Below are 26636 nucleotides of genomic sequence, written 5' to 3'. Positions count from 1 at the left end.
ATAAAATAAAACATTCTCTTTTAAAATGTTAATAAGCTAACTGATGAAAAGTAGGAGTTTACAATTGTGCTTGATTTAAAAAATAGTCCTGATAATCTCGATTAAAACACATGCAGGGGATCCTTAATCCATGAAATAGACTTTTCATGTGCATCAACTCAATGTGTATCTTTAGAACAATGCCTCCAAGCTTTTGCTGGCCATCATGGAAAGCAGACACGACAGCGAGAATGCAGAAAGGATTCTTTTCAACATGAGACCCAGAGAACTGGTAAGAAAACTTTTCAAAGTCATGTCAATAATGTGTAACCTAAAAGGGACAGTGGATAGTATACATGTCAGGGGGCTTTCCCTGATCTACCAAGACATGCTGGCACATCGCAACCTGCCATTACTGATACCTCAGAGGGCTTATGGACACAAAGGCCTGTGTGATTTGGGTCCTTATGACTTCATTGGTTTATCCACTCTAAATACTTTTCTTAACCAGCTTGTTACACTTGACTGAACTATCTGCAAATTATTTTTGCCCCCCAAAAAAGTTTGCTTTAGTTTGTGTATTAGGATACATGTGAGGAAGATAAATAAAAATGTTTGTAACCCTCAAAAATTATATTCACACCTCTTTCTGAAAATAAAAGCAAAATAAATATTTTTTGCAGTTGTCGTTAGTGAAACATGACACAGTGTTCAGCCTGGAGAAAATTGCATGGAGGCCTGATGGAAAATCCCCAGAGATCATTAGTGTTGTCTTCCTATTGGAGAGGTTGTATTTTCCTCCTCACTGTGACATGGGAATTATGAAGAAATATCAGCATGCTTTAACAGCATCGAGTTTCAAAAGCATTGAGAACATTCTCAAACTGTATAGCCAGTCCCCTAATAACTAAGTCCTAGTTGTTTGAGTACCCCTGTTGGTGCTACGGGCAACTCTATGAAGACACTTTTAATGTGCAAGCAGGATAAGTTCATTGATGTGAAAGAGCATTTGCTACACATTAGAACAAACTGTGGGCCCAGGAGGTACAAGGAAGGGATAGGGAAGCAATGTGTAATGTTAACAGGAAACATGGAAGGTTGGGAGGAGAGCAGAGAGGTAGGGAGGGAAGGGAAATATGACGTATGAAGGACCTCTTTTGCTCTTTTTAATAGTAAGGAACAGAGTGGAAGAATGCAGATAAAGAGAAAGATAATGTGCAATTTGATTTAACATATATTTAATGACAGCATAGTATCTGCAAGGCAGTGGGCTAGGAAGAGCAAGCCACTTCCTCATCCTCATAGTTAAATGCGGGTGGTGAGTTATGTTTTCATTCAACAGCAGCTCTGCACAATGTCCTTTGAAAATACCATTTCCTTTATCTACAACACTATTGTCCCATCATCCACTTCCTCCCTGTGGCCCATCCTCAACCTCCTGCCTGAATTAACGCCCCTGCCCTGTGCTCACTGAGCGCTTCACACCTATTCCTGCTGCAGGCAGGACTGTTATGCTGGCCTCTTGCTGACTCTTTCACTGGATGGTAAGCTCCCTGTGGGCAGGAACTCTGTCATATCCACCATTGGGTCCTCAGGCAGAGGACGGTGTCTGTCCAACACCATGTATTCTTGTTCTTAGTGGACCCTTGATAAATAATGGATGCTTATCAGGGTTCCAAAGTCTAATTCATGGGAACTTTAGCACTGTCAGCGTTCAAAAATCAAGCCAAAATTTCCAAGGAAAACAGAGAATTTTGTAGGAAAATAATTCCATAATCATTTAAATAAAGGTTTCCAATGCCATTTTCATTTAGAATTCTTATATATTTTTCAAGTCTTAGGGGGCGTTCCAGTTTTTAATTATACCCCATAAACGAGGCAAATGCACGTTGTTTGTGGCATTTCAAATCTTGATGTTCCTTTTGGTTTTTTGATAGGTGGATGTGATGAAGAATGCCTATAATCAAGGATTGGAATGCGATCATGGGGATGATGAGGGCGGAGATGATGATGTTTCCCCAAAGGATGTTGGACACAATATCTATATCCTGGCCCATCAGGTATCACATTTTTTAATCTTTGTATTGTTTTGCTAATCTTATCAATCTCGTCTTATGTCATGACTTGCTGTCAATACTTTCAAGATCTGGTCCTTCCATTTATTCAGCGCTTGTGTCCCTTGCTGAATCAAGAGAAGGAAAAGCTCCCAGAATGCCCCTACGGCTCTGGTCAGAGCTAGTCCGCAAGAAAACAGTACTTGGTACCAAAAACTGGGCCAGCAAGGAGGAGAGAATCCCATGTCAGAGCCTGAGGAATAGGTATCCATGGCAACAGATGGAAGTCTGGAAGCAGAGAGGACAGAGGCTCCTGAGAAGACAGAGAGTGTAAAGGAAGGGATGCAATCAGGTCGAAACAGACTTCTGGCCTCTTTAAATTATAGGCTAGCGTATTTCCTGCAGAACCTGTAAAGTGACAGCCTCTAACTGTTTTTTACTGGACTTCTAAAAAATATGAAGCTAAATTCACATTCTTTCAAAGGAAAACCATTTCTATTTTGTGTTAGTATGAAAACAGGTGCTTGGTTAGTGTTATTTGACACATTTAGTTCTTTTAACCTGAGGATCTACTTTAAACTTGCATCTTCTAATGCAGAGTTGTTTTAGAAATTAAAAAATTGAGATGTATGTATGTCCATTTGATTCTATCTATATCAATTCGGTTCAGTTGTTCAGTCATGTTCAGCTGTTTGCAACTCCATGGGATGCAGCATGCCAGGCTTCCCTGTCCATCACCAACTCCCGGAGCATGCTCAAACTCATGTCCATTGAGTTGGTGATGCCATCCAACCATCTCATCCTCTGTTGTCCCCTTCTCCTCCTGCCTTCAGTCTTTCCCAGCGTCAGGGTCTTTTCCAAGGAGTCAGTTCTTCACATCATATAGTGATTATCTATATAGCTCTCACTTTTTTACAGAACAAAGTCTAAACTTCTAGACTGTCTTGCTAGTCATTTTCCCCCATTGACAATCTCTACCTTTTCTTGCTTCCCTGTATATCTTATCAGGTAATTGAACAAACATTGGTAGATATAAATAAGACTCTGAATAGATTAACTTTCTATTTAAAAATTTTTTTCCAGTTTTATTGAGATGTAATAGACATACAGCACTGTGTAAGTTTAAGGTATTAAAAATTTCCTCTTTAGACGATTCTTACCCATCTCTCTCCTCATACATAACTGCCTAATGTATGTAACCTTGAGTATAATTTTTATAAAAAATTCAGAAAGGAGTCAAATTCTAAAAGATATTAATACAAGAAGCTGCAATAATTTTATAGTATAGGTGCACCATTGAGAAGATTTTTAGGTCTCTCACAGTATGTTCTCAGCCACATCCAACTCTTGGAACTCTATGGACTGTAGTCCATCAGGCTTCTCTGTTGGTGGGATTTTTCAGGCAAGAATACTGTAGTGGGTTGTTGTTCCCTTCTCCAGGGGATCTTTCCAACCCAGGGATCAAACCAGCATCACATCTCCTGCACATCTCCTGCACTGTTTGTGGATTCTTTACCTGCTGAGCCATCAGGGAACCTTCTCACAGTATAGCAAAATTCATATATAGAACAGAATAGGTCAGGGCAAATGGGTTATAGCTAGGAAGACGAGAGAATTTTAAGTATTGAGGAACTGAAAGCCAAGATGAAGAGATACACTGAAGAAAGTACAACACAGAGATTTAAGATGCGGAAGAGGTATAGTTTTAGAGAGAAAGAAATTGGGTGACAGCAATTGAGTCAAGCCAGAGAAGGACTGTCCAGAGATTGAATGAGAGTAGAGAGGGAAAAAAATCACAAACTGAGAATTAAAGTCATATTGGCTTCTACAACAAAGATGGAAATAGAGTGACACAACACGTGTACATGAGCAAGAAGTTATTTCAGAAGCTGCAGCATTGTGGAAGGAAAACAACTAAAAAAGAGAAGAGCAGAGTGAGCAGTAATAAGGTTTAGAAGGAAGTCAGGGAGTACAGCCACCCATTGTGTTCTTTTGACTGAAAGCTAGCCTCGCTCTGCCTTTAAAGGTTATTCCGCTGCCTGAGCAAGCAACTACACGAGCAAGATCTAACCATGTGTCTTTCTAGTTGGAAGTGAACAACCTGACCAGCCAAGTAAGCCCTGAGAAAAATAGAAGAGTAGATGTTTGAGCCAGATTACCTCGAACCCATTGAGAAGACACTTAAAAATGTAATCTCATGTTACCAGTTTTGAGTAACAATAAAAATATTGTCAGGAAAGACCCATGTTAGGTCAGGGTCAGTTCAGTTTTAAGCAGATTAAATACAAGAGTAGAGATGAGGTGTGTTTTTTTTGTTTTTTTGTTTTGTTTTTCCGGCCATGCCACATGACATGTGGGATGTGGGATCTCAGTTCCCTAACCCAGGAATCAAACCTGTGTCCCCTGCATTGGAGCTCAGAGTTCTAACCACTGGACTTTCAGGGAAGTCTGAAGAATGCATATTTTTTAGACAAGTTAAGGTAAATGTTGAAAAGAGTGGAGAATAAGAATAAAGAATACAAAAGCTACTCTTAGGTTGAAAGATAATGATTTAAATTATGAAAGAGGTTAAGAAAGAAGACAGCATAATATCAGTGGTTTTGATGGATTTGAGTTTATGAAAGTGCTCAGAGAGAAACAGGTTCAACGATGATGGTGGACTTGTCCAACCAGTGGGAATTCAGAACTACCTGTTAAAAAAAAGTAACGAAGAGCTAAAAACTACTTACTGAAACGAAGAGATAATGGATATGAAAATGGCCTGAATGGATATCTAGAGGTTTCTGAATCTCCCCCAAACCAACATGTTAGAAAAGCAGTAGTATGCAGAGTGCGATGGTACAATATCTAGGCACATAGATAAAGCCAGACTTCAGGAAGAGGGAGACTGTCAGACTGAGTGAGGGAAGGAGATCTGGAATCCTTAAGGCCTTGTGATTAAATTAAGAGTGTAAACATGAAACGGGAGTTCACAGGAGTCTAGGACAGGAATGCAAGCTGTATGGAACAGTGTATGTAACCAACAGGGTAGTTAAGCAGCAGCCTGCTCACTTTCTTACAATGACACCGGAAGTTGCTCCCTTGCCACTTTATCCATGAGTGCTCTATGGGGTGGCTCCTCCCACTAGATTTAATGAAAAATTCAGTTTTCACTCAGAAGAGAGCCAACCCGTGCTCTTTTGATCTTTCCTCAAGTGACTTCCTTGTCTTTCTCTAGGCCAGGATATTGTACTGGTTTCTTAGGAGGCAGAGATGGTTGCTGAATTCCTTCCTTATGAATCTGTTGTACAAATAGCCTCCACACTGAGGCACAAATGCCACAGACAGTGGTTGTAAGCCTTGCTTCAGAAGTAGCCATGTAGCTGAGCTCCAGGAGTCTTCTGGGGTCCAGGTTCGGCTGTATCCATTGTGAATGTGGAGTTGTTTGGGTCTGTCATGCTGATGACCGTGCAGATTGGTTTCTGCCTTTGCACAGTTCAGTGATTCCAAAACTGAGGTTCAGCTTCCTCCTTGTTTTACTATAATCATCTTTTGCACAGACAGTCTATTTTGGTGCCCTCAGACTTTCAATTTTTGTTGTTATTCTTTTCATGGTAGTTGGGTAGTTCTGCTTTTTCTACCATGACATCCTTTTTGGCCCTTCCTGTGGTTGGTGTTACCAGAAACAAATAATGCTTCTTGTAAGTGTCTTGTCTGATCTACATAGAACTATCAATACCTGAAAAAGGGAATTTCTTAAGTTCTAATACCATAGTGTCATGCAGAGTAATTTCCTTAAAATTCAGCTCTGTGTCCTTTTACATTTTCTGTCCTTCACATGCTCTTCTCGTGCATCTCTGCCTCCTCTCTCTGCTCTAGCTTTGGTCTTTTATATTCTACTTTCTTCATATTCCTTCTCTTTATTCCTGTCTTTCTATAAAACAGGCATTGCATGAAATCTAGAACAATGTTCAGTACTTTAGATAAGTTTAACATATATGAAGTCCTATTGTTTCTTTAGGGCTTCCCTGATGGCTCAGATGGTAAAGAGTCTGCCTGCAGTGCAGGAGATCTGGGTTCAAATCCTGGGTTGGGAAGATCCCCTAGAGAAGGGAATGGCTACCCACTCCAGTATTCTTGCCTAAAAAAAAATCCCATGGACAGAGGAGCCTGGAGGCCTGCAGTCCATGGGGTCACACAGAGTCAGACACGACTGAGCGACTAACACACACATTGTTTCTTTGATTCCATGTGGCAGTTCTGTTTTTATGAGACTTTATTTTACATTAATTTTATTTTCTTACCCAGTTTTATTAAGATATAATTGACACATATTGTGTAAGTTTAAGGTGTGAAGACGGAGAAGGCAGTGGCACCCCACTCCAGTACTCTTGCCTGGAAAATCCCATGGATGGAGGAGCCTGGTGGGCTGTAGTCCATGGGGTCGTGAAGAGTCGGACACGACTGAGCGACTTCACTTTCACTTTTCACTTTCCTGCACTGGAGAAGGAAATGGCAACCTACTCCAGTGTTCTTACCTGGAGAATCCCAGGGACCGGGGAGCCTGGTGGGCTGCCGTCTATGGGGTCACACAGAGTCAGACACGACTGAAGTGACTTAGCAGCTTAGCAGCAAGGTGTGAAGTATGTTGATTTGATACATTAGTTAATACCCAGTTTAGTCACATGATTGCGATTTTTCTTTTGTGTTGAGAACATTTAAGATCAACTCTTTTTGCAACTTTCAAGTTTATGATACAGTATCACTAACTCTAATGACTGGGCTATACATTAGATCCTCAGAATTTGTTAATCTTTCAACTGGGAGTTTGACTCCCATACTTCCCTTTTCCCTCACCTCCCAAACCCTGGTAAACACCACTTTGTCTCTGCTTCTCTGAGTTTGTCATGTGAGATTCCACATCTAAGTGATCTCATGCAGCATTTGTCCTTTTCTGTCTTACTTATTTCATTAAACATAGTGCTCTCAGAGTTCATCCAGGTTGTTGCAAAGAGAAAGATCTCCTTCTTGCTCGTGGTTGAATAAGATTCCATTGTATATCTATATTGGATCTTCTTTATCCATTCATTGATTGAAAGACAACTACATTGCTTCCATGTCTTGGCTATTGTGAATAATGCTGCAGTGAACACGTGAGACAGTTTCTTTCTGTACCTACTAGAATTGAGAAGCATATGGAGAAATGTGAAATGTTATGTGCCTTGCAGGATGCGGAGAAGTATTAGATAGCTTGCCTGTGGAAAGCAAAAATAACTCCTGGCTCTTAAGGCAAGAAAGAATGGATCACTTTAATTGGATATATGAAATTATTTTTAAATATAGGCTTTAAATATTTTCCTCATCATTTCCCCATGTCATTAAATAGTCTTTGAAAACACAGTTTTAATGTCTGCATAATTGTTCACCATTTTATTGCACCATAATTTATTTAATCACTTTTTATTGTTAGACATTTAGGCTTCTAATGTTTTTGATATTATAAATTATGCTATGATTAACATCCTCATACATTAATGTTTTTCTGCTGCACTATTTCCCTAGGATAAATTCCAAGAAGTTTAATTACTAGGTTTCATGGTAGTAACTATTTTATGATTCTTGGTGCACATTATAAAATTGTTTTTCACCATGTGATGGTAATCAACTTACTGAATCCTAAAATTATTACCATTTAAATAAAGATTCACCAAGTTGAATAGTGTCAGGAACACAGTGGCCACTCAACACATTTGTTGAATAAATTAATGAGGTAGATGAAAAGGAATTTCACTTTAATCCACATCTTTTGGATTCCTAATAAAATGAATTATCTTTTAATATGTTACTTGGTCATTTCTATTTATTCTCTGAATTGCTTGAAAATGTGTCTGTCCATTCTTCAGTTGGGTTTCATTTTTTTCTTTGTGAATTTTAATTAAGGGTCAACAAATCTTACTCATAGTAGTTACATCTACTCCATCCTAGTTCATTTGCTTTCTAATGTTTTAATGATAATTTTTTCCACTACCTTGATATCTTTAAACACTCACCTAGATTTTCTTCTGGTATCTAGGAAATTCAGTTTTTGCTCTTAATTGTTTAATTTTTCCATGTCATAATGCAAGAATAATATAAAGCTACGTTCTTGTGCTAATTTATCTGTAAAGACATAGTCCAAGATTTAGTAATAACAGCAGTCTGGGAGGGCAGGGCTTCTAGTAATTACGTGACCATGATGTATGTAGGACATTAGAGACCAGGGCCAAAACCCAAACCACCTTTAGGGCCAAGAAAAATGGGTGATGTCGGGGCAGGTGAGGCTGGGACTATCTGGTTATCTGGTAAGCTATTACTTACCTCTGTTGACTTTCCAGTTGGGATTGCAGGCACTAAATTTCCTATTCCTCCACTACTTCAAAATGTCTGAATTTTTAAATTTAAAACATTGTGAAATCTAATTTTAAAAAATTGACAACTCATTCAAAAATTTTAAAACCATCAAGCATGCCAACCAGAATTTACCAGCAGGCAGAATGCAACTGACGAACCATAGTTTGCCACTTGTGGGTTTGTTTAGTCACTCAGTCGTGTCCAACTCTTCGACCCCATGGACTGCAGCCTGCCAGGCTCCTCTGTCCGTGGGATTTTCCATGTGAGAATACCGGAATGGGTTACCACTTCCTTCTGCAGGGGATCTTCCTGGCCCAAGGATCAAACCCACATCTCCTGCATTAGTAGGTGGATTCTTTACCACTGAGCCACCAAGGAAGCCCACTTGTGGACTAAGGGATCTGAATTTCTCATTCAGTTTTTAATTCAATTATATGGTCTTTTTGAATGCTTTACCAGATGTCAGGCACTGTACTGGATACTAGGAATACAGCAGTGAGGGAAAGCAGCAAGAAATCAGCTCTCAAGGGACTTAGATTCTGACTGGTAGCAGTGATGAGTAGACAAACCAGAGAGAGCAGATAGTCATACAAGCTATGCAGTGAATGAGAAGAGAGTGGGATGAAAGACACTCAAAGGTCTATTGCAGAATGACTAATCAGGAGAGTTTTCTCTAGGGAGGTGAAATTGAAGCTAGATCTAGGTGAAAAAAGCAGAAGTCAGCAGTATGTAGTGGGGCAGTGTGGGGCACATCCCAGAGATGTCTGGAAAGTGGCAATAAGCTTGGCATGTTTCCAGGAGTAGAAGACCTGTGTAGCTGGACCCTCACCCAGCTCCCAGCATTTAAACACTATACTGATTACAAACACTGCACCTGAGGCTCATTTATTATAAGATTATCATTCAGGAACATTTATTAATTAAGCACCTCTTTTTTTTTTTTTTTTTTTGGCTTTGCTGGATCTTCATTGCTGTGTGGACTTTTCTTTAGTGGCAGTGAGCAGGGGCTACTCTTGGTTGTGGTGCATGGACTTCTCATTGTGGTGGCTTCTCTCGTTGCAGAGCACAGGCTCTCGGTTGCACAGGCTGCAGGAGTTGTGGCACGTGGGCTTGGTTGCCCTGCGGCATGTGGGATCTTCATGGACCAGAGATCAAACCTGTGTCCCCTGCATTGGCAGGCAGAGTCTTAACTACTGGACCACCATGGGCATCCCTTGGCCTTGCTTTTTCCCTCCTACTGAACATCTCGTATATCAGGCATCATTTTAGTTGCTAAGGTAGAACATGAATAAAGTTGCCATTAAAAAGCTCACAGTTAAGTGTGTGTTGGAGCGGGGAGAGCTAAGTTGCTTCAGTTATCTCCGACTCTGTGTGACCCTATGAATTGCAGACTGCCAAGCTCTTCTATCCATGGGATTCTGCAGGCAAGAATACTGGAGCAGATTGCCATGCCCTCCTCCAGGGGATCTTCCCAACTCAGGGATCAAACCTGTGTCTCTTACATCTATCTACATTGGCAGGCAGGTTCTTTACCACTAGCGCCACCTGGGAAGCCCTGGAGTGGAGAGAGGGAGACAGATAAATGATGATAATCTAACATACTTTTGTTAAAATGGAGGTATGTACAAGACACACTTCTCTTAAGTCAGGAGAGAATTCATGGAAGTGACATTTGAACTGAGTCTTGAGAAATAGGGGAATTGGAGAGAAAATTCCAGCAGAGGCAACAACTTCTGCAAAAATATACCATAGACATTTTAGAGAAAGGAACTCCTTTGGGGAATATTGGTAAGGATTTGGTATGGTATCTACTTATGTCTTTATTTGAAATGAATTACAATAATTTGAATTGAGTCAACATCTTTCATAACTGTAATGACCCTGATTGTAAGCATTTAACAAATGTTGCATGATTGAATGAATGAATGAATAGGACATGATATACTCTAAAACTTTAATATTTTTAATGTAAGTATTGTAATTAAAAAACAAAGATATTTTCCTGTTCTCATTACCACAATCAAAATTAATGGTATTGCCCCCCACTGGAGAATAAATCCTGTGCACAAACAGTTATTGTTTCTGTTCCTATGCTAAGTATTGTACCTAGCTATAGTAGATACTCAACAAGAGTTTGGGAGAATAATGTTCTGCAAAAATTCATGCATGCTGATAGTGTTTTTATATAATACAGGTACTCTAATATTTATAGAATCCTACAAAATTGACATTAGCATTCTCACAGTCAAGGATATTACTCAGCTGCTGTGGACTTTCTTTTTAATTTTGTAGTTTATTCTTTACCAGTCATATCAGCAAACTGTACATAGACAGGACTCTATAATATCTTCCCTCATATCAGGAACTTTTCTTACTTTCATTCAGGATACCATCTTTCCTCTGAACTAGCAAAATATCTCTTCTTGTTTTTAAAATTCATTAATTATTACCTTAGTTCCTCTAAAGCTCAAATTGAAACCTGGTTACCCCATTTCCAGTGAACAGTGGTCTTTGTTTTGAGTTATGTCCACCGCCCCACCCCCATACTGCTTACATTCTTTCTCACTAGCTTATGCCGTGTATAATTCTGGAATTGTTCTTTATTTCATGTATGTAGGTCTTCGCTACATTATTAGTAGCAGATTCGCAAAATCTGGGCACCCATGAAGCCTCATTTTAAAACTTTTTTTTCAATGAAGACAACTATCTCAGGGAAAAATGCTTAGGTATTTAACCCCTCAAATAGGCTCCTGCATATCTTTCAACAAGCACCAAAGAATCTTTGGATTACTGCCTTTCATATGACCTCTCAGAGTTATAGTTAGTAGGAGCAGTGAAAAAAAAAAAAAAAAAAGTGTACTCCAGGAAGTGGATTGTAATTGGACTTCTAATTGTTAGTTTAGTGTAAGGATCATCAGGTCAAGTTCAGTTGAAGCAATTATTTCTCTGCTTAAAATTTCATGGCTGGTAAACTTATATTTATTTCTGAGTTACATTATTAGAGCATCAGTCTGAATTCTAGGAATGTAGAAGCCCTTCGCTGTGTCTTCAGCCCCTCTTTAAAAATTTTTTATTATTATTATTATTATGTACCTGTTTTTTGGCTGTGCTGTTTTCATTGCCCTTCCTTGGTAGCTCAGACAGTAAAGTGTCTGCCTGTAATGCCGGAGACCTGGGTTCAACCCTGGGACAGGAAGATCTCCTGGAGAAGGGAATGGCAACCCACTTCAGTATCCTTGCCTAGAGAATTAGGTGGACAGAGGAGTGTGGCGGGCTACAGTCCATGGGGTGGCAAGCGTTTCTCTAGTTGTAGCAAGCGGGGGCCACTATTTCATTGTGATGTGTGGCCTTCTCACTGCAGTGGCTTCTCTTATTCTGGAGCACGGGCTCTAGGGCACATGGACTTCAGTATTTGTGGCTCCCGGGCTCTCGAGCACAGGTCCAAATGCTGTGCTGCACGGGCATAGCTGCTCTGCAGCACATGGGATCCTCCTGGGTCAGGAATCAAACCTGCATCTCCTGCACTGGTAGGCGGATTCTTTCCCTCTGAGCCACCAGGGAAGCCCTCTTTGGCTCCTCTTTAGGTCTGCTCTGATTTCAACTATATTCTTGAATTCAAAGTCTATTAGTAGAGCTAGAGATACCAGGCAGGGCTGTTTCTATATATTTTTTCTACATGCAGGGAAATACATACATCCCCTAGCATATTTTAACCTTTGAGTTATTACCTTGTCCCCAAGCAAAGCCAGTATCTCTTTTTTTTCCCTTCAGGGGTTAGAGGATTGTGGGAACTGCCATCCTGTTTCAAGGACTAGGGTGCTTTCTGTCATGCTGATGAAGTTTGTTATTAATTTGTCATTAATGAGTTGTTATTGCTCATTAATCTGTTTTTTTCCCTTAAAATTCTAATCTCACAGCTTGAGCTATATTCATTTTAAGGGATATGCATATACATAACTCTTAAGTAACTAAATTTTAATTTATACCAAAGTCATATGAAATGTATATATTGCTCAGATTACTTAAAATGTTTTCCCTAGAGATCTAGGCTGCTTCACCTCTCTGACACTTCTATTTTCTTATGCTAATATGTAGTCATCAGCATTGCTTCATTTTATTCATAGAAATAGAAGGATGGGCCTGTAATTGGATACATGACTTCCATCCTTAATATCTTTGAAGGAGTTTAACTAACTTAACAATTACTTCATCTTTATTATTGCCTGTAGTGCAGAGAGTAGAAAACACGGCTGGGTTTTCAACTCACAGTCATATGTTGGCTAGAATATGGTACAAACTGCTTAACTCGTATTCACCCTAAACTCTGTGTTCTCTCCATTTGCTGATTATGTCACTCAACTTCTCTGACTTCAGCTTTCTCTGGGGGGAAACAAAAAACAACAACATGAGTATCCATGAGCTATGTTTGCAAAGCAAACTTCCAGAGATTTATTGGACACTAATCAGTACAACAGAATGGGAAAGACTAGAGATCTCTTCAAGAAAATTAGCATACCAAGGGAACATCTCATGCAAAGATGGGCTCGATAAAGGACAGAAATGGGATGGACCTAACAGAAGCAGAAGATATTAAGAAGAAGAGGCAAGAATACAATGAAGAACTGTACAAAAAAGATCTTCATGACCCAGATAATCACGATGGTGTGATCACTGACCTAGAGCCAGACATCCTGGAATGTGAAGTCAAGTGGGCCTCAGAAAGCATCACTATGAACAAAGCTAGTGGATGGAGGTGATGGAATTCCAGTTGAGCTATTTCAAATCCTGAAAGATGATGCTGTGAAAGTGCTGCACTCAATATGCCATCAAATTTGGAAAACTCAGCAGTGGCCACAGGACTGGATAAGGTCAGTTTTCATTCCAATCCCAAAGAAAGGCAATGCCAAAGAATGCTCAAACTCCTGCGCAGTTGCATTCATCTCACATGCTAGTAAAGTAATGCTCAAAATTCTCCAAGCCAGGCTTCAGCAATACATGAACTGTGAACTTCCAGATGTTCAAGCTGGTTTTAGAAAAGGCAGAGGAACCAGAGATCAAATAGCCAACATCTGCTGGATCATCGAAAAAGCAAGAGAGTTCCAGAAAAACATCTATTTCTGCTTTATTGACTATGCCAAAGCCTTTGACTGTATGGATCACAATAAACTGTGGAAAATTCTTCAAGAGATGGGAATACCAGACCACCTGACCTGCCTCTTGAGAAACCTATATGCAGGTCAGGAAGCAACAGTTAGAACTGGACATGGACCAACAGACTGGTTCCAAATCAGAAAAGGAGTACATCAAGGCTGTATATTGTCATCCTGCTTATTTAACTTCTATGCAGAATACATCATGAGAAACACTGGGCTGGAGGAAGCACAAGCTGGAATCAAGATTGCTGGGAGAAATATCGATAACCTCAGATATGCAGATGACACCACCCTTATGGCAGAAAGTGAAGAGAACTAAAAAGCCTCTTGATGAAAGTGAAAGAGGAGAGTGGAAAAAGTTGGCTTAGAGCTCAACATTCAGAAAATGAAGATCATGGCATCCGGTCCCATCACTTCATGGGAAATAGATGGGGAAACAGTGGAAACAGTGTCAGACTTTATTTTTTGGGGCTCCAAAATCACTGCAGATGGTGATTTCAGCCATGAAATTAAAAGACGCATACTCCTTGGAAGGAAAGTTATGACCAAACTAGACAGCATATTAAAAAGCAGAGACATTACTTTGCCAACAAGGGTCTGTCTACTCAAGGCTATGGTTTTTCCAGTGGTCACATATGGATGTGAGAGTTGGACTGTGAAGAAAGCTGAGCGCTGAAGAATTGATGCTTTTGAACTGTGGTGTTGGAGAAGACTCTTGAGAGTCCCTTGGACTGCAAGGAGATGCAACCAGTCCATCCTAAAGGAGATCAGTCCTGGGTGTTCATTGGAAAGACTGATGTTAAAGCTGAAACTCCAATATTTTGGCCACCTCATGTGAAGAGTTGACTCATTGGAAAAGACCCTGATGCTGGGAGGGTTTGGGGGCAGGGGGAGAAGGGGATGACAGAAGATGAGGTGGCTGGATGGCATCACCAACTCGATGGACATGAGTTTGGGTAAACTCTCGGAGTTGGTGATGGACAGGGAGGCCTGGCATGCTGCAATTAATGGGGTTGCAAAGAGTCGGACACGACTGAGCGACTGAACTGAACTGAACTGAACTAGAAGTAGTTGGACCGTAAAGACTCTTTTACTGAGTTATATTACGTTTTAAGTAATGTAACAAAGTAACTAACTAGACAGCAAGGAGATCAAACCAGTCAATCCTAAAGGAAATCAACGCTGAATATTCCTTGGAAGGACTGATGCTGAAGCTGAAGCTCCAATGCTTTTGCCACCTGATGTGAAGGACCGACTCATTAGAAAAGACCCTGATGCTGGGAAAGATTGAGGGCAGGAGGAGAAGGGGACGACAGAGGATGAGATGGTTGAATGGCATCATCAGCTCAATGGACATGAGTTTGAGCAAACTCTGGGAGACGATGAAAGATGGGGAAATCAGGCGTGCTGCAGTCCATGGAGTCACAGAGTTGGACATGACTTAGTATCTGAACAAGAACAAAAATAAGCAGCTACTAGATATTTATGTATTTATTTTTACCTTACCTACTTATAAAAGGAATTTGAGGTTGAATAAGAAATGCACTTGTATAATTAGACTGTTAGAATATAAGATCAAAAGGCTTGAAAAGGAAAAGAATCAAAGTATGCTAAGTATCTTACCCAATATCCTTCTTGTCTATCAGTGGTAGCGCTGAGCTTCTTGGTAATAACCAAGAGTGAAAAATAATGGGCAATACAAGTCATACCTATACTATTCATTTATGACCAACTTATTACTGTTATTTAATTCTAAAAGAAACATATACAAGGGCAGAAGACAGCATGGTAAACAATGTTTTCTAAACTGTTCTGCAGAACACACCAGAAAAAAAATGAACATAGCTGTTTTTAGTCTTGAGGGATAAATAATGATCTGTATTTTTGAGTTATAATCAAGAGTTGAATATAAATAAATGTGAAGCATGTACAACAGTCATTCTGAAAATAGGTATGTAAGGTCACTTCATAGAGAGACTTTCATATTGTAGAAACTTTCCAATATGTGAATTTAGTTGAAAATAGCTTTTTTAAATATCAAGAGGTTATTTTATCAAATAACAGAAAATACGCTTATCCTAATTGCCCAGCTACGTGAAAAACCTGCTGTTAGTCTTGGCAGATAGATATGTAGAAATGTAAGCAATTAAAGGAACTTTTTCTGAAAACTGAACATAATTGCAAGTTTTCTTGTCTCAAAGAAATAGGAAAACCAGGATCAGCTATTTTCTCACTACAGTAAAGATGTTTTTCTATGCTGCTATCATATGGCAGTTTGACATAAGAAAAAATATGTTGTTGTTGTTCAGTTGCTGTTGTGTCTGACGCTTTGCAATGTCTTGGACCATAGTCCTTGAGGCTCCTCTGTCCTCCACTTTATCCCTGTGTTTGCTCAGATTCACGCCTGTTGAGTTGGTGATGCTATCTAACCATCTCATCCTCTGCTACCCCCCTTTCCTTTTGCCTTCGATCTTTCCTAGCATCAGGGGAAAATATTACTAACTAATATTATTTTAAGCATTAATTTTTCAATGTTTCTTGGCAACCAAGGCATAGAAAGAAATATTTAAGTTACATGATAATATATAATGTAAAATAACACCCCACCCAGACCCAGACCCCCCCCCCAAAAAAAAACAAAGCCATATGATTTGATCATTAGTGAAGTACAACACTTCGATGTACCTGAGGCATATAGAAATTGATTGAGGAACCTTCACTAATAGTATTAATTACTGGTCATATGATAGAAGTTTAGATTAATACAACTTTGCAATTTAAAAAGGCCTGTCAGATTCTAAATTTTAAAAAGTATTTAGCTGTATCCTATTGCCATACAGCAAAGTAATAGAAGGCAATTGTATTTTCAGTAACAACTTTAACATTATATAAAGACTGGCAATTGTCTTCACAAATATTCCTACGTACACATCTAGCACCTGGACAGAGCCTGGTGCATCAGAAGTGCTCCATCAACTTTAAGGCTCATCAGATTTATTTTCATGACTTTAAATTCATTCTCAGTTCATTCTTAAGTCAATGTAAATTTATCGATCACATATTATCACCTGGTTATGTTCTCACCAAACAGATGCAGATTCCATGCTCAATGAGCCTGATCCCTGAGATCACATCACCAGTTCCTTTTGGGGAAGCTATTCTAGAGACACCAACTGTGCCACAGATGGATATATCTGAGGGCATGACAGTGAGATGTAGTCTCTGCTCTCATGGAATTTACCCTTTATTACTGGGAGACATAAAGACAATCAAGGACTTCCCTGGTGGCAGCAAAGAATACACCTGCCAATGCAGGAGATGCAGGTTCAATCCCTGGGTTGGGAAGATCCTCTAGAGAAGGAAATGGCAATCCACAACAGTATTCCTGCCTGGGAGATCCCACAGAGGATCCTGGCGAGCTACAGTCCATGGAGTCACGAAAGAGTCAGACATGGCTGAGTGACTTAACAACAACCACATAAAGACGATCACAGCATAGCAGCCCTGTGGACAGTATGTCCCTGGGATGCTCTGGGATCTCAGGTTAGGAGTGTGCACAGGAAAGTGAATGTGTGGCTGAGACAGAGAGGGAGAGAAAGTCAGAGGAACAGAGACAGCGCTTTCCCCCTGCTCGATCATTTGCTCAGCATTCAAGCAGGCAAATCAGCTTCTCTAAAAAAAACCCCTAGCCCACTGACCCGTAGCTCTGCTCCCTTTTTTAGCAAAACGATCAGAAGTTGTATACAATTGCTACCTCCATTTCCTCTTTCTATTCTCTCTGAAATCCCTCCCTGCCAGGCTTTCCTCCTGACCGTGCCACCAGGACAGCTCCTAACGAGGTCACCAGTGACTGCCACCTGAATAATTGAATGGTTTGTCCTCAGTCTCCATCATATTTCTCCTGTCACTAACATTTGACACACTGGGATGCTGTCTTCTTGAAATACTTAGCTTTCTTGCTGCACAGTTTTCTACTCTTTCTGCCTTCTTCCCAGCACTGGTTCCTATTCCTCTCCCATTTCTATCAGAAGGAGAGTTCCAGGACCCATTCCATGGCTCTGGTTTTCTCAGCGGACACTCAGATGGTCTCATTCTGTCACGTGACTTTAAACACCAGATGCACCATAATCAACTCCCAGTTTATATCTTCAACCTGAATCTCTCCTCTCAACACCAGATTTGTACATCCAGCTGCTTAAGATCTTCATTTGAATGTCTTTTTAGGCATCTTGTGCGTCTGTCCTCGGTCACTCAGTTTTCTCCGACTCTTAGCCACTCCATGGACTGTAGCCCACCAGGCTCCTCTGCCCATGTAGTTTTCCACTAAGAATACTGGAGTGGGTTGCCATTTCCTTCTCCAGGGGATCTTCCTGACCCAGATATCAAAACCTTGTCTTTTACATCTCCTGCATTGACAGGTGGGTTCTTTACCACTGTGCCACCCAGGAAGTCTGCATCTGAATGTCTTTTTAGGCATCTCACACTTAACATATTTGTAATGAAACTCTTGATTCTGCCACAGTCTTTTTAACTTAGACACAGACCCAGACCGTAAAAACATTAGTTTTATTTTATTCTTGAATGCGTTGCCCAGTGCACAGGACTATGATACAGTAAATACTTTGATTGAGTGATTAAATGAGTGACTATTACAGTTAACAAATGCCACAGATGACTAGAAAGGGAAGCGCTTAGCATTGGTGTTACTGAGGAGGGCTTTGTGGAGGGACTAACATTTTATTTTACTTTTAAAAATAATTATTTATTTAGCTGTATGGGATCTTCAATTGTGTCATGGAAACTCTTAGATGTGGCATGTGGGATCTAGTTCCCTGACCAGGGATTGAACCCAAGGCCCCTCCAAATCGGGAGCTCGGAGTCTTAGCCAGTGGACCATCAGGGATTCCCAAGGGGGCTAACATATTAGATAAACCTTGTGTATTGACAAGATTTGTTTTCTTCAGTCGCTAAGTTACGTCCGACTCTTTGAGACTCCATAGTAGACTACAGCACGCCAGTCTTCCCTGTCCTTCACCATTTCCCAGAGTTGGTCAGACTCATGTCCGTTGAGTTGATGATGCCATCCAACCATCTCTTCCTCTGTTTCCCCCTTCTTCTCCTGCCTTCAGTCTTTCCCAGAATCAGGATCTTTTCTACTGAATTGGCTCTTCACATCAGATGGCCAAAGTACTGGGACTTCAGCTTCAGCATCCGTCCTTTCAATGAATATTCAAGGTTAATTTCCTTTAGGATTGACTGGTTTGATCTTGTTTTCCAAGGGACTTTCAAGAGTGTTCTCCAGAACCACACTTCAAAAGCATCAATTCTTTGGTGCTCAGCCTCCCTTATGGTCCGACTCTCACATCCATACATGACTACTGGAAAAACCATAGCTTTGACTGTATGGACCTTTATAGGCAAAATGATATCTCTGCATTTTAATACTGTCTAGATTTGTCATAGCTTTTCTTCCAAGGAGCAAGTGTCTTTTAATTTCATGGCTTCAGTCACTGTCCCCAGTGACAGGATGCCATGATCTTAGTTTTTTGAATGTTGAGTTTTAAGCCAGCTTTTCACCCTCATCTTTAACCTTCATCAAGAGGCTCTGATAAGATTTAGATAAGCAGAGAAAAGAGAGGAAGGCATTTCCATCACAGGGAAGAAATGAGCAGAGGAACCAGAAGTAGTCATCATGATATGTGTATGGAAGTGAGGAGCTCTGGGACATTAGGAGATAGAGCAGCACTGTACAGATGTAGAGGTAGCAGTTGAGGGACATACCTTACGAAATTCTGGAGGGTTTTTAAGTGCCAGAAAATAATTCCGTTGATATTGAAATCAACTGAAATTGATTTGTTGATTCAGTTGATTATTGAAATATAGTGTAAGTGTCTACTGAATTCTTCCTTAGGATACTTAGTTCTTATTTATGTTGCCATAAAATTAATGAGACGTTAAGGATTTTGTTGAATGCTAAACACAATAACACAGAGACAAATGGCACAGAACTTGGCTTTAAATATATCCACCAACTCAAAAGCATTATTACAAGTCTCCAAAAGATATTTTAATGACTGTACTTTTATTTCACGTGCTAATTTATACCCTGAGAGTATTAAGCAAGTATTTAAAGACAGATCAATTAGATACAAACCCATGAGAAAATATAATTAGTAAACACAGAAGCCAATATAAAAACACGAATGTCCTAGCACAAGGAGTATCCTGAATGTATGTGTTGGTGTGTATGTACTTTCATGTATCTGCCTATGTTTATTGGTTAACTTGTTTTTCCAGCTCAAATGTAAGTGAAGAAAGGTTAACATATAGCTGACACTTTATTCCCAGGACACATTGTAGAAGTATGAGATGGGATGGGCTGTCAGGACAGAAGGATCTACTTTAGGCTTTTAATCTATAGATCCAGTGGTAGAATATTAAGGTGGAATATGAGAATAGTTCTTTTCTGATTTAGTAGCCGAGAGGCTTCTGTAGGTATGTTGAATATTACTAGTAATGCCTTTGTGTTTTGTGGCTGTTGGTGCATTTGGAGTTTTAGAATTACTTACAGAGGCACAGAAAAGTGAAAGACTACAGTCACAAAATAATGCTAGAAGATAAACTGTTGAACTAAAATGTCAAGTTTCAGAAAGGAAAGTAGTTACCCTCAGCCAGACCGAAAAAGTCCCCCTTCTACATCACAACCAAGTAGTTGTTTGAGATTATAAGAAGGGGAAACTTCTGTAAAGTCCCCTGTTGGGATTTATGTAATCAATGAAGTAATATCAACTCTAGAGGTATAAAGCTCTTTGGTTCCAAAGATACCTTTTCAGCTGGTAAAGAATCCTCCTGCAATGCAGGAGACCTGGGTTCGATCCCTGGGTTGGGAAGATGCCCTGGAGGAGGGAACGGCTACCCACCCCAGTATTCTGGCCTGGAGAATTCCATGGACTGTATAGTCCATAGGATCTCAAAGAGTCGGACACGACTGAGCAACTCTCACTTCACTATGTGTCTATCTCTGTCTCTGATTTTGTCTGCTCTATGAGACCTGCAAAGTATTGGCAAGTTTTTTGGTTTTGTTTTTTTACTTTTATAGGTAACTTTTGGCAAAGGGCTACCTAGTAAATAGTTTAGGCTGGTTTTCAGTTATACAGTTTCTACTGGAAACATTAACTTACCAGTCTAGTGCCAAACCAGCCTGTGTTAAAATGAGACTTCATTGATGAAAACAAATGTTAGGCCAGATTTGACCCACAAACCAGAGTTTGCCAAACTCTGCTTTAGAGGATCTGTAGAACCTTCACAGTCTGAAGTTTCTCACATTTGAAAAATCTCTATGAGTCAGAAGTGATAGGTCATTTATTTTTCATCTCTATATTTATAACATTTAATTCACTTTGTTTATGAGTGTAACACACAGGCATACATATACCACAGAGAGACATACACTTAGAATCTGCCTGGATAAAAGTGAAGTCACTCTGCATTGCTGAGATCCACATTTCAGCCTTCTATGAACAGTGGAAGCCTGATGCTACTAACCCATTGCCTGGGCAGTGTGTGCTGAATCATTAGATTGAGAGTATGAATGAATCAAGTTATGAATGAATGAATGAAACAGGGGTGTGGATGAATCAAGTAGAACAGAAGCAGAAGAGCGGAGCGTGGGGGCACAGTACTTGGAATGACACAGACCTAGGGGTAGAGGTGAGAGGGCAAACTAAAGAAACTGCTAGCTGGGGGAAAGGTAATATTTCCATCTCCAAACTGGGGAAACATTGTGTATGGTACTGATGAACCAGGGTAGGAATAGAGACAGAGACAGAGAAAATGGTCTTGTGGACACAAGAGGGGAAGGGCAGGGTGGGACAGATCGAGAGAGTAGCATTGACGTATTTAAAACAGATCGCTAGTGGGAAGTTGCTGTGTAGCATAGGGAGATTGAGCTCAGGGCTCTGTGATGATCTAGAGATGTGGGATGGGACTGGCCGGGAGGGAGGTAGGAGAGGGAGGGGAAACACACATACATATAGCAGCTTCATTTTGTTGTACAACAGAAACTTAACACAACACTGTGAAGGTGTTATATTCTAATTAAATTTAAAAAGTGGAGGTCAGAGCTTTGGTTATCACACTGTAGTGTGCATCAGCTCCTTGACCCTGTCCCCAGAGACTTTGATTGACTAAGTCTGGGGTGGAGCCCGCAACTGCCTCTTATCCTGGGTATTTTTATTCAAGTTGTCCACAGGCTAGACATTCGCCTTCGCCAGCTTCCTTCCCTAATTGTCCCAGAGCCTGGTCACCTGACCCAGATCCAGCCTCTTCTAATCTGTTTCCTGTCCCTCTCCTTTTGAAATTTCTACCTTTGTGCTATCAAACTAATCTGATTATCACCTAATTTTCTTTTACGTGAAATTAAAAGAATTAACCTGGGTGATTTATCCACAGAAAGAATCTTTTTTAAAAAATTTACATCAGAACAAAAACCGTAACTTTCTCCTCCTGGGCATGGATTCTTAGATCCCCCATGGCTATGTGAGAATCCTAAGCCTCACCGTGCTTTGCATATAAAATTCCTAAGGACCAAACAAGAAGAGAAGGCCGGACAGCTTGGGCACAACATGGGAGAGGGCTGGGGATGAGGCTGGGGACATAGGCAGGGTCAGTCAAGGACACCTGGAGAGCTTCCCAAGGGGGTTGACCTTTAGCATCACCTATATGCAGACTCCACTCCGTTTCTGGGAATGGCGTGAGGAGAGCAGGATGATGGGAGATAACTGCGAGGTGTAGAGTTGGTGGCTGGGTAAGATGGGATATAGAGACGACTAGGGGGTAGGATGGGGGGGAAAGAAGCTTGGTTCTGGACCTCTGGTATTTGAGGAATTTGTGAGACATTGGGTCACAGGTATATAACCTGCAGTTTATTATATGTACCTGATTCTTAGGAAAGAGACCTGGGCTTGGAACATGGACGGACAGAGATAGTAGTATATAGATGCTATTTGAATTGGTGGGCACAGATGAGATTTCTCAGGAAAAACAGTTGGAATGAGAGGAGAAAAAGATTAGGAATGAAATGCTTTATTTAAAAAAAATTTTTTTAATTAATTTGGCTGTGGTAGGTCTTAGTTGTGGCACAGTGGATCTTCTTTTATGCAAACTCTCTAGTTATGGTGTGTGCGGGCTCAGCAGTTACAGCACGCAGGCTAGTTGCCTCAAGGCATGTGGGATCTTTGTTCCCGGACCAGGGATCAAACCTGCATCTCTGCACAGGAAGGTGAATTCTTAACCACTGGACCACGAGGGAAGCCCCAACAATGGAGCACTTTACAGGAAAGGAGGAGAAGGAGAAACATGTAGGTTGAGAATGAGAGGTCTGAGCAAATGGGGCATGAAAGCAAAATAGGAGAGAGACTCACAAAGGAGCAGGGGACCAGGGACTCCAGCGAACTCAGTATGTAAGTGTTAATCGATCAGTCGTGTCTGACTCTTTTCGACCCCATGGACTGTTGCCCACCAGGCTTCTCTGTCCATGAAATTCTCTAGGCAAGAATACTGGATTGGGTAGGCATTCTCTTATCCAGGAGATCTTCCCAACTAAGGGATCGAACCCAGGTCTCCTGCATTGCAGGCAGAGTCTTAACCATCTGAACCCAAGTGCAGCCCTAAATCCCGACAGGGTTTGGCACTTAGATAACCAACAGCCTCACTAAGGGCAATCCATACTGAGTGGTGGGGGCCCCCAGCAGACAGCAGTGAGCAGAGAGGGCTATAAGGTTAGTACTAAAAAGTGGATTCATTCTGGGTGCATATTAGAGAAGGAGTGGTTCAGAGCCGCTTAGCCAGTATATCCTCTTCTGATCCCTGTCTTAAGCATAATGAAAGTGAAATATCCATTCTAAATCTTTGAGGGGAGGGAGGATGAGATAAACACTGGTGGCATTACAACTCAAATTTTCTCATTGTCACTGAGCAGCTTTTATACCCTCAACACACGGTAGTTGCTCTTTAGATGAAGTGGGTGTGTATGTGTGTGTGTGTTTTGTTTAACATGCCCATCTCAGATTTCCGAAGCCTCCTCAAATAGGTTTGTCTCTGCTCTTAGCACAGTGGCATTATCCAGAAGCACTGCCAGGAAAGGGCTAAGAGGAAATACGGATTCCTGTTTGCAAAAGCAGATCTTTAGCTGCCAGACAAGGCATTTATTTCAACTGGTACCCACCCTGCGTGGTGCACTGCGGTTCCCAGATGGTAACTCACGTGATGAGGTAGCAGCGACAGTGCTAATTAAATGTCAGTGAGCTCGGGAGCTGCAGCAAGGCCTTCAGGCTCAGATTGCTGAGACAGAAGTAGGAAGGAGAAGTGCATCAGCCTTCCTGAGGCTCATTAGAGTTGGGGAGGGCTCAAATTCAGACAGTTGCTGGATTCAGATCCTAAATGGACACTGCAAGAGGGCCCACAAATGAACTCCAAAAGGAATAAACAAACATTAGTCTACATTGTTTTAACAGAAAACACATCCTTTGGCAGGTTTTCCTTGACATCATCCATCACCCCCATTTGATTGACTTGAAATTGAATTTAGCTTGTTCTTTTTTAAAAAAAAACATTTTTTTTTTAATTGTGAAAGGCTATGCTTCATTTAATAGGTCTTTGTTGGTTATCCATTTTAAATATAGCAGTGTATACATGATCTTCCTAAAGTCCCTATCCCAACCCCCCAACAACCATAAGTTTGTTTTCTGTAAGTCTCTTTCTATTTTGTAAGTAAGTTCATCTATATCATTTCTTTTTAGATTCCACATAAAAAGGATGTCATATGATATTTCTCCTTCTGTCTGACTTACTTCACTCAGTATGACACTGTTTAGGTCCATCCATGTGGCTGCAAATGGCATTATTTCATTCTTTTTAATGGCTGAGTAATATTCCATTGTATATATGTGCTACATGTTCTTTATTCCTCTGTCAATGGACATTTAGATTGCTTCCATGTCTTGGCTATTGTAAACAGTGCTGCAATGAACACTGGAGCGCATATATCCTTCTGGTTCATGTTTTTCTCTGGATATATGCCCAGGAGTGAGATTGGAGGGTTATATTGAGGGCAGGAGAAGGGGGCGACAGAGGATGAGATGCTTGGATAGCATCATCAACTCAATGGACATGAGTCTGAGCAAACTCCAGGAGATAGTGAAGGACAGGGAAGCCTGGCGTGCTGCAGTCCATGGGGTCGCAAAAAGTTGCACACACCTGAGCGACCGAACAACAACATGGTAGCTCTACTTTCAGTCTTTCAAGAACCTCCATACTGTTCTCCATAGCGACTGTACCAGTGTACATTCTCGCCAACAGTACAGGAGGGACCCCTTCTTTTCACACCCTCTCCATCATTTATTGTTGTGCATTTTTTGAGGATAGCCATTCTGACCGGTATGAGATGATGTCTCATTGTAGTTTTGATTTGCATTTATGTACTAACTTGCGATGTTAAACATCTTTTCATGTGCCCATTGCCCATCTCTATGTCCTCTTTGGAGAAATGTCTGTTCAGGTCTTCTGCCCATTTTTTGAGTGAGTTGTTTGTTTTGATGCTGTTAAACGTCATGAACTGTTTGTAAATTTTGGAGAGTAATCCCTTATCGGTCACATCATTTGCAAATATTTTTTCCGATCTGTGGGTTTTCTTTTCATTTTGTTTATTGTTTCCTTTGCTATGCAAAGACATTTAAGCTGATCCAATTTGTATATTTTTGCTTTTATTTTGCTTTTATTTCCATTGTTCTGGGAGATGAATGGAAAGTTGACCACTTCCACAGTTCAGCATTGATGCAGAGGAAGGGAGAAGTCTTCCAAAGTAATAAACACTCAGCATATCCAGGAAAGATGAGTGCTGAGGCTGCAGGTGGTGACAGGCAACCAGGCTCTATCCTGCTTCTGGGGGCTCAGACGTTTTCTTTTCTTGTGTGTCATGGTCTGCATTGCAGTTCGTGGCACAGAGAAATAGCCACCTTAAAGTCATTACCAGCCTCTACCCAGAACTACACTGAGCCCCCTTTCTTAGTGATGGCATGGTTCTCTAACCAGTTCCCCAGCTGGAAAGCTGGCGTTCATCTCCACCCTTCCCACCCCCCAACCCAGACAGCATGGCTCACCATTTCCTCCCTCTGACATCTCTCAGACCTGCTCAGGCTTCTTCCTCTTCTTGCCGGTTTCCTCCTTCTGCCCAGGCAGCTGTAACAGCCTCCTTCCTTTGCCTCCAGTGAAGTCCCTTTTTAATCCACTTTCCACCGAAGGGTCAGAGGGATTGTTCTAAAATACCCACTGCTTGTGTCTGTCTCCTCGCCAAACTTTTCAGTCATTTTCAATAGAACAGAGCAGGTGGTCAAAAACAGGCTTGGGAGACCTTTGATGCTCACGTGCCTGATTACTTAAAAAAAAAAAAAATTGACTCATAGTTATCAAGTACTGAGTGCTGTATCTCATGAAAGCATTACCATTCTGAGATAAATAGGAATAAAGTACTGTTACTGGAGGGCTTCCCTGGTGGCTCAGTGGTAAAGAATCTGCCTGCAAGAGACACAGGAGACGTGGGTTCGATCCCTGGGTCAGGAAGATCCCCTAGAAAAGGAAATGGCAACTTACTCCAGTATTCTTGCCTGGGGAATCCCATGAACAGAGGAGCCTGGCAGGCTCCAGTCCATGATTTGCACAGAGTCGAACATGACTGAAGCAACTTAACATTCGTGGCGCACTGTTAGAGAAGACACTGAGGTGAGTGGAAGTAGGAAAGCTAGTGTGTTGTGTTAGCCACTCAGTCACGTCCAACTCCTTGCAACCCTGTGAACTGCAGCCCGCCAGGCTCCTCTGTCCATGGAATTCTCCAAACAAGAAGACTGGAGTGGGTTGCCATTTCCTCCTCCAGGGGATCTTCCCAACCCAGGGATCAAACTCATGTCTCTCCCGTCTCCTGCATTGGCAGGTGGGTTCTTTACCTGCTAGGGCCACCTGGGAAGCCTAGCAGCTTCTCTAACAGCACTGCCCTGAGCCCTTAGGAATACAATACAGATTATGTCGT

General features: G+C 41.0%; 1 protein-coding gene across 2 annotated transcripts in view; it reads left to right on the top strand.

Annotated features, from left to right (window-relative positions):
• The window catches only part of ITPR2 (inositol 1,4,5-trisphosphate receptor type 2), a 584772-nt gene that overhangs the window by 412772 nt on the left and 145364 nt on the right, over nt 1-26636 (top strand). For both annotated transcript variants that reach the window (XM_005902445.3, XM_070371231.1), the window contains 2 exons: nt 176-271; nt 1917-2039. In XM_005902445.3, the coding sequence (XP_005902507.2) occupies nt 176-271; nt 1917-2039 (219 nt within the window). The remainder of the gene's footprint in view (nt 1-175; nt 272-1916; nt 2040-26636) is intronic.

The sequence above is a fragment of the Bos mutus genome, chromosome 5 (genome assembly GCF_027580195.1).
Source record: "Bos mutus isolate GX-2022 chromosome 5, NWIPB_WYAK_1.1, whole genome shotgun sequence".
Taxonomy (NCBI): Eukaryota; Metazoa; Chordata; class Mammalia; order Artiodactyla; family Bovidae; genus Bos; species Bos mutus.
This window is presented reverse-complemented; position numbering and strand designations above follow the sequence as displayed.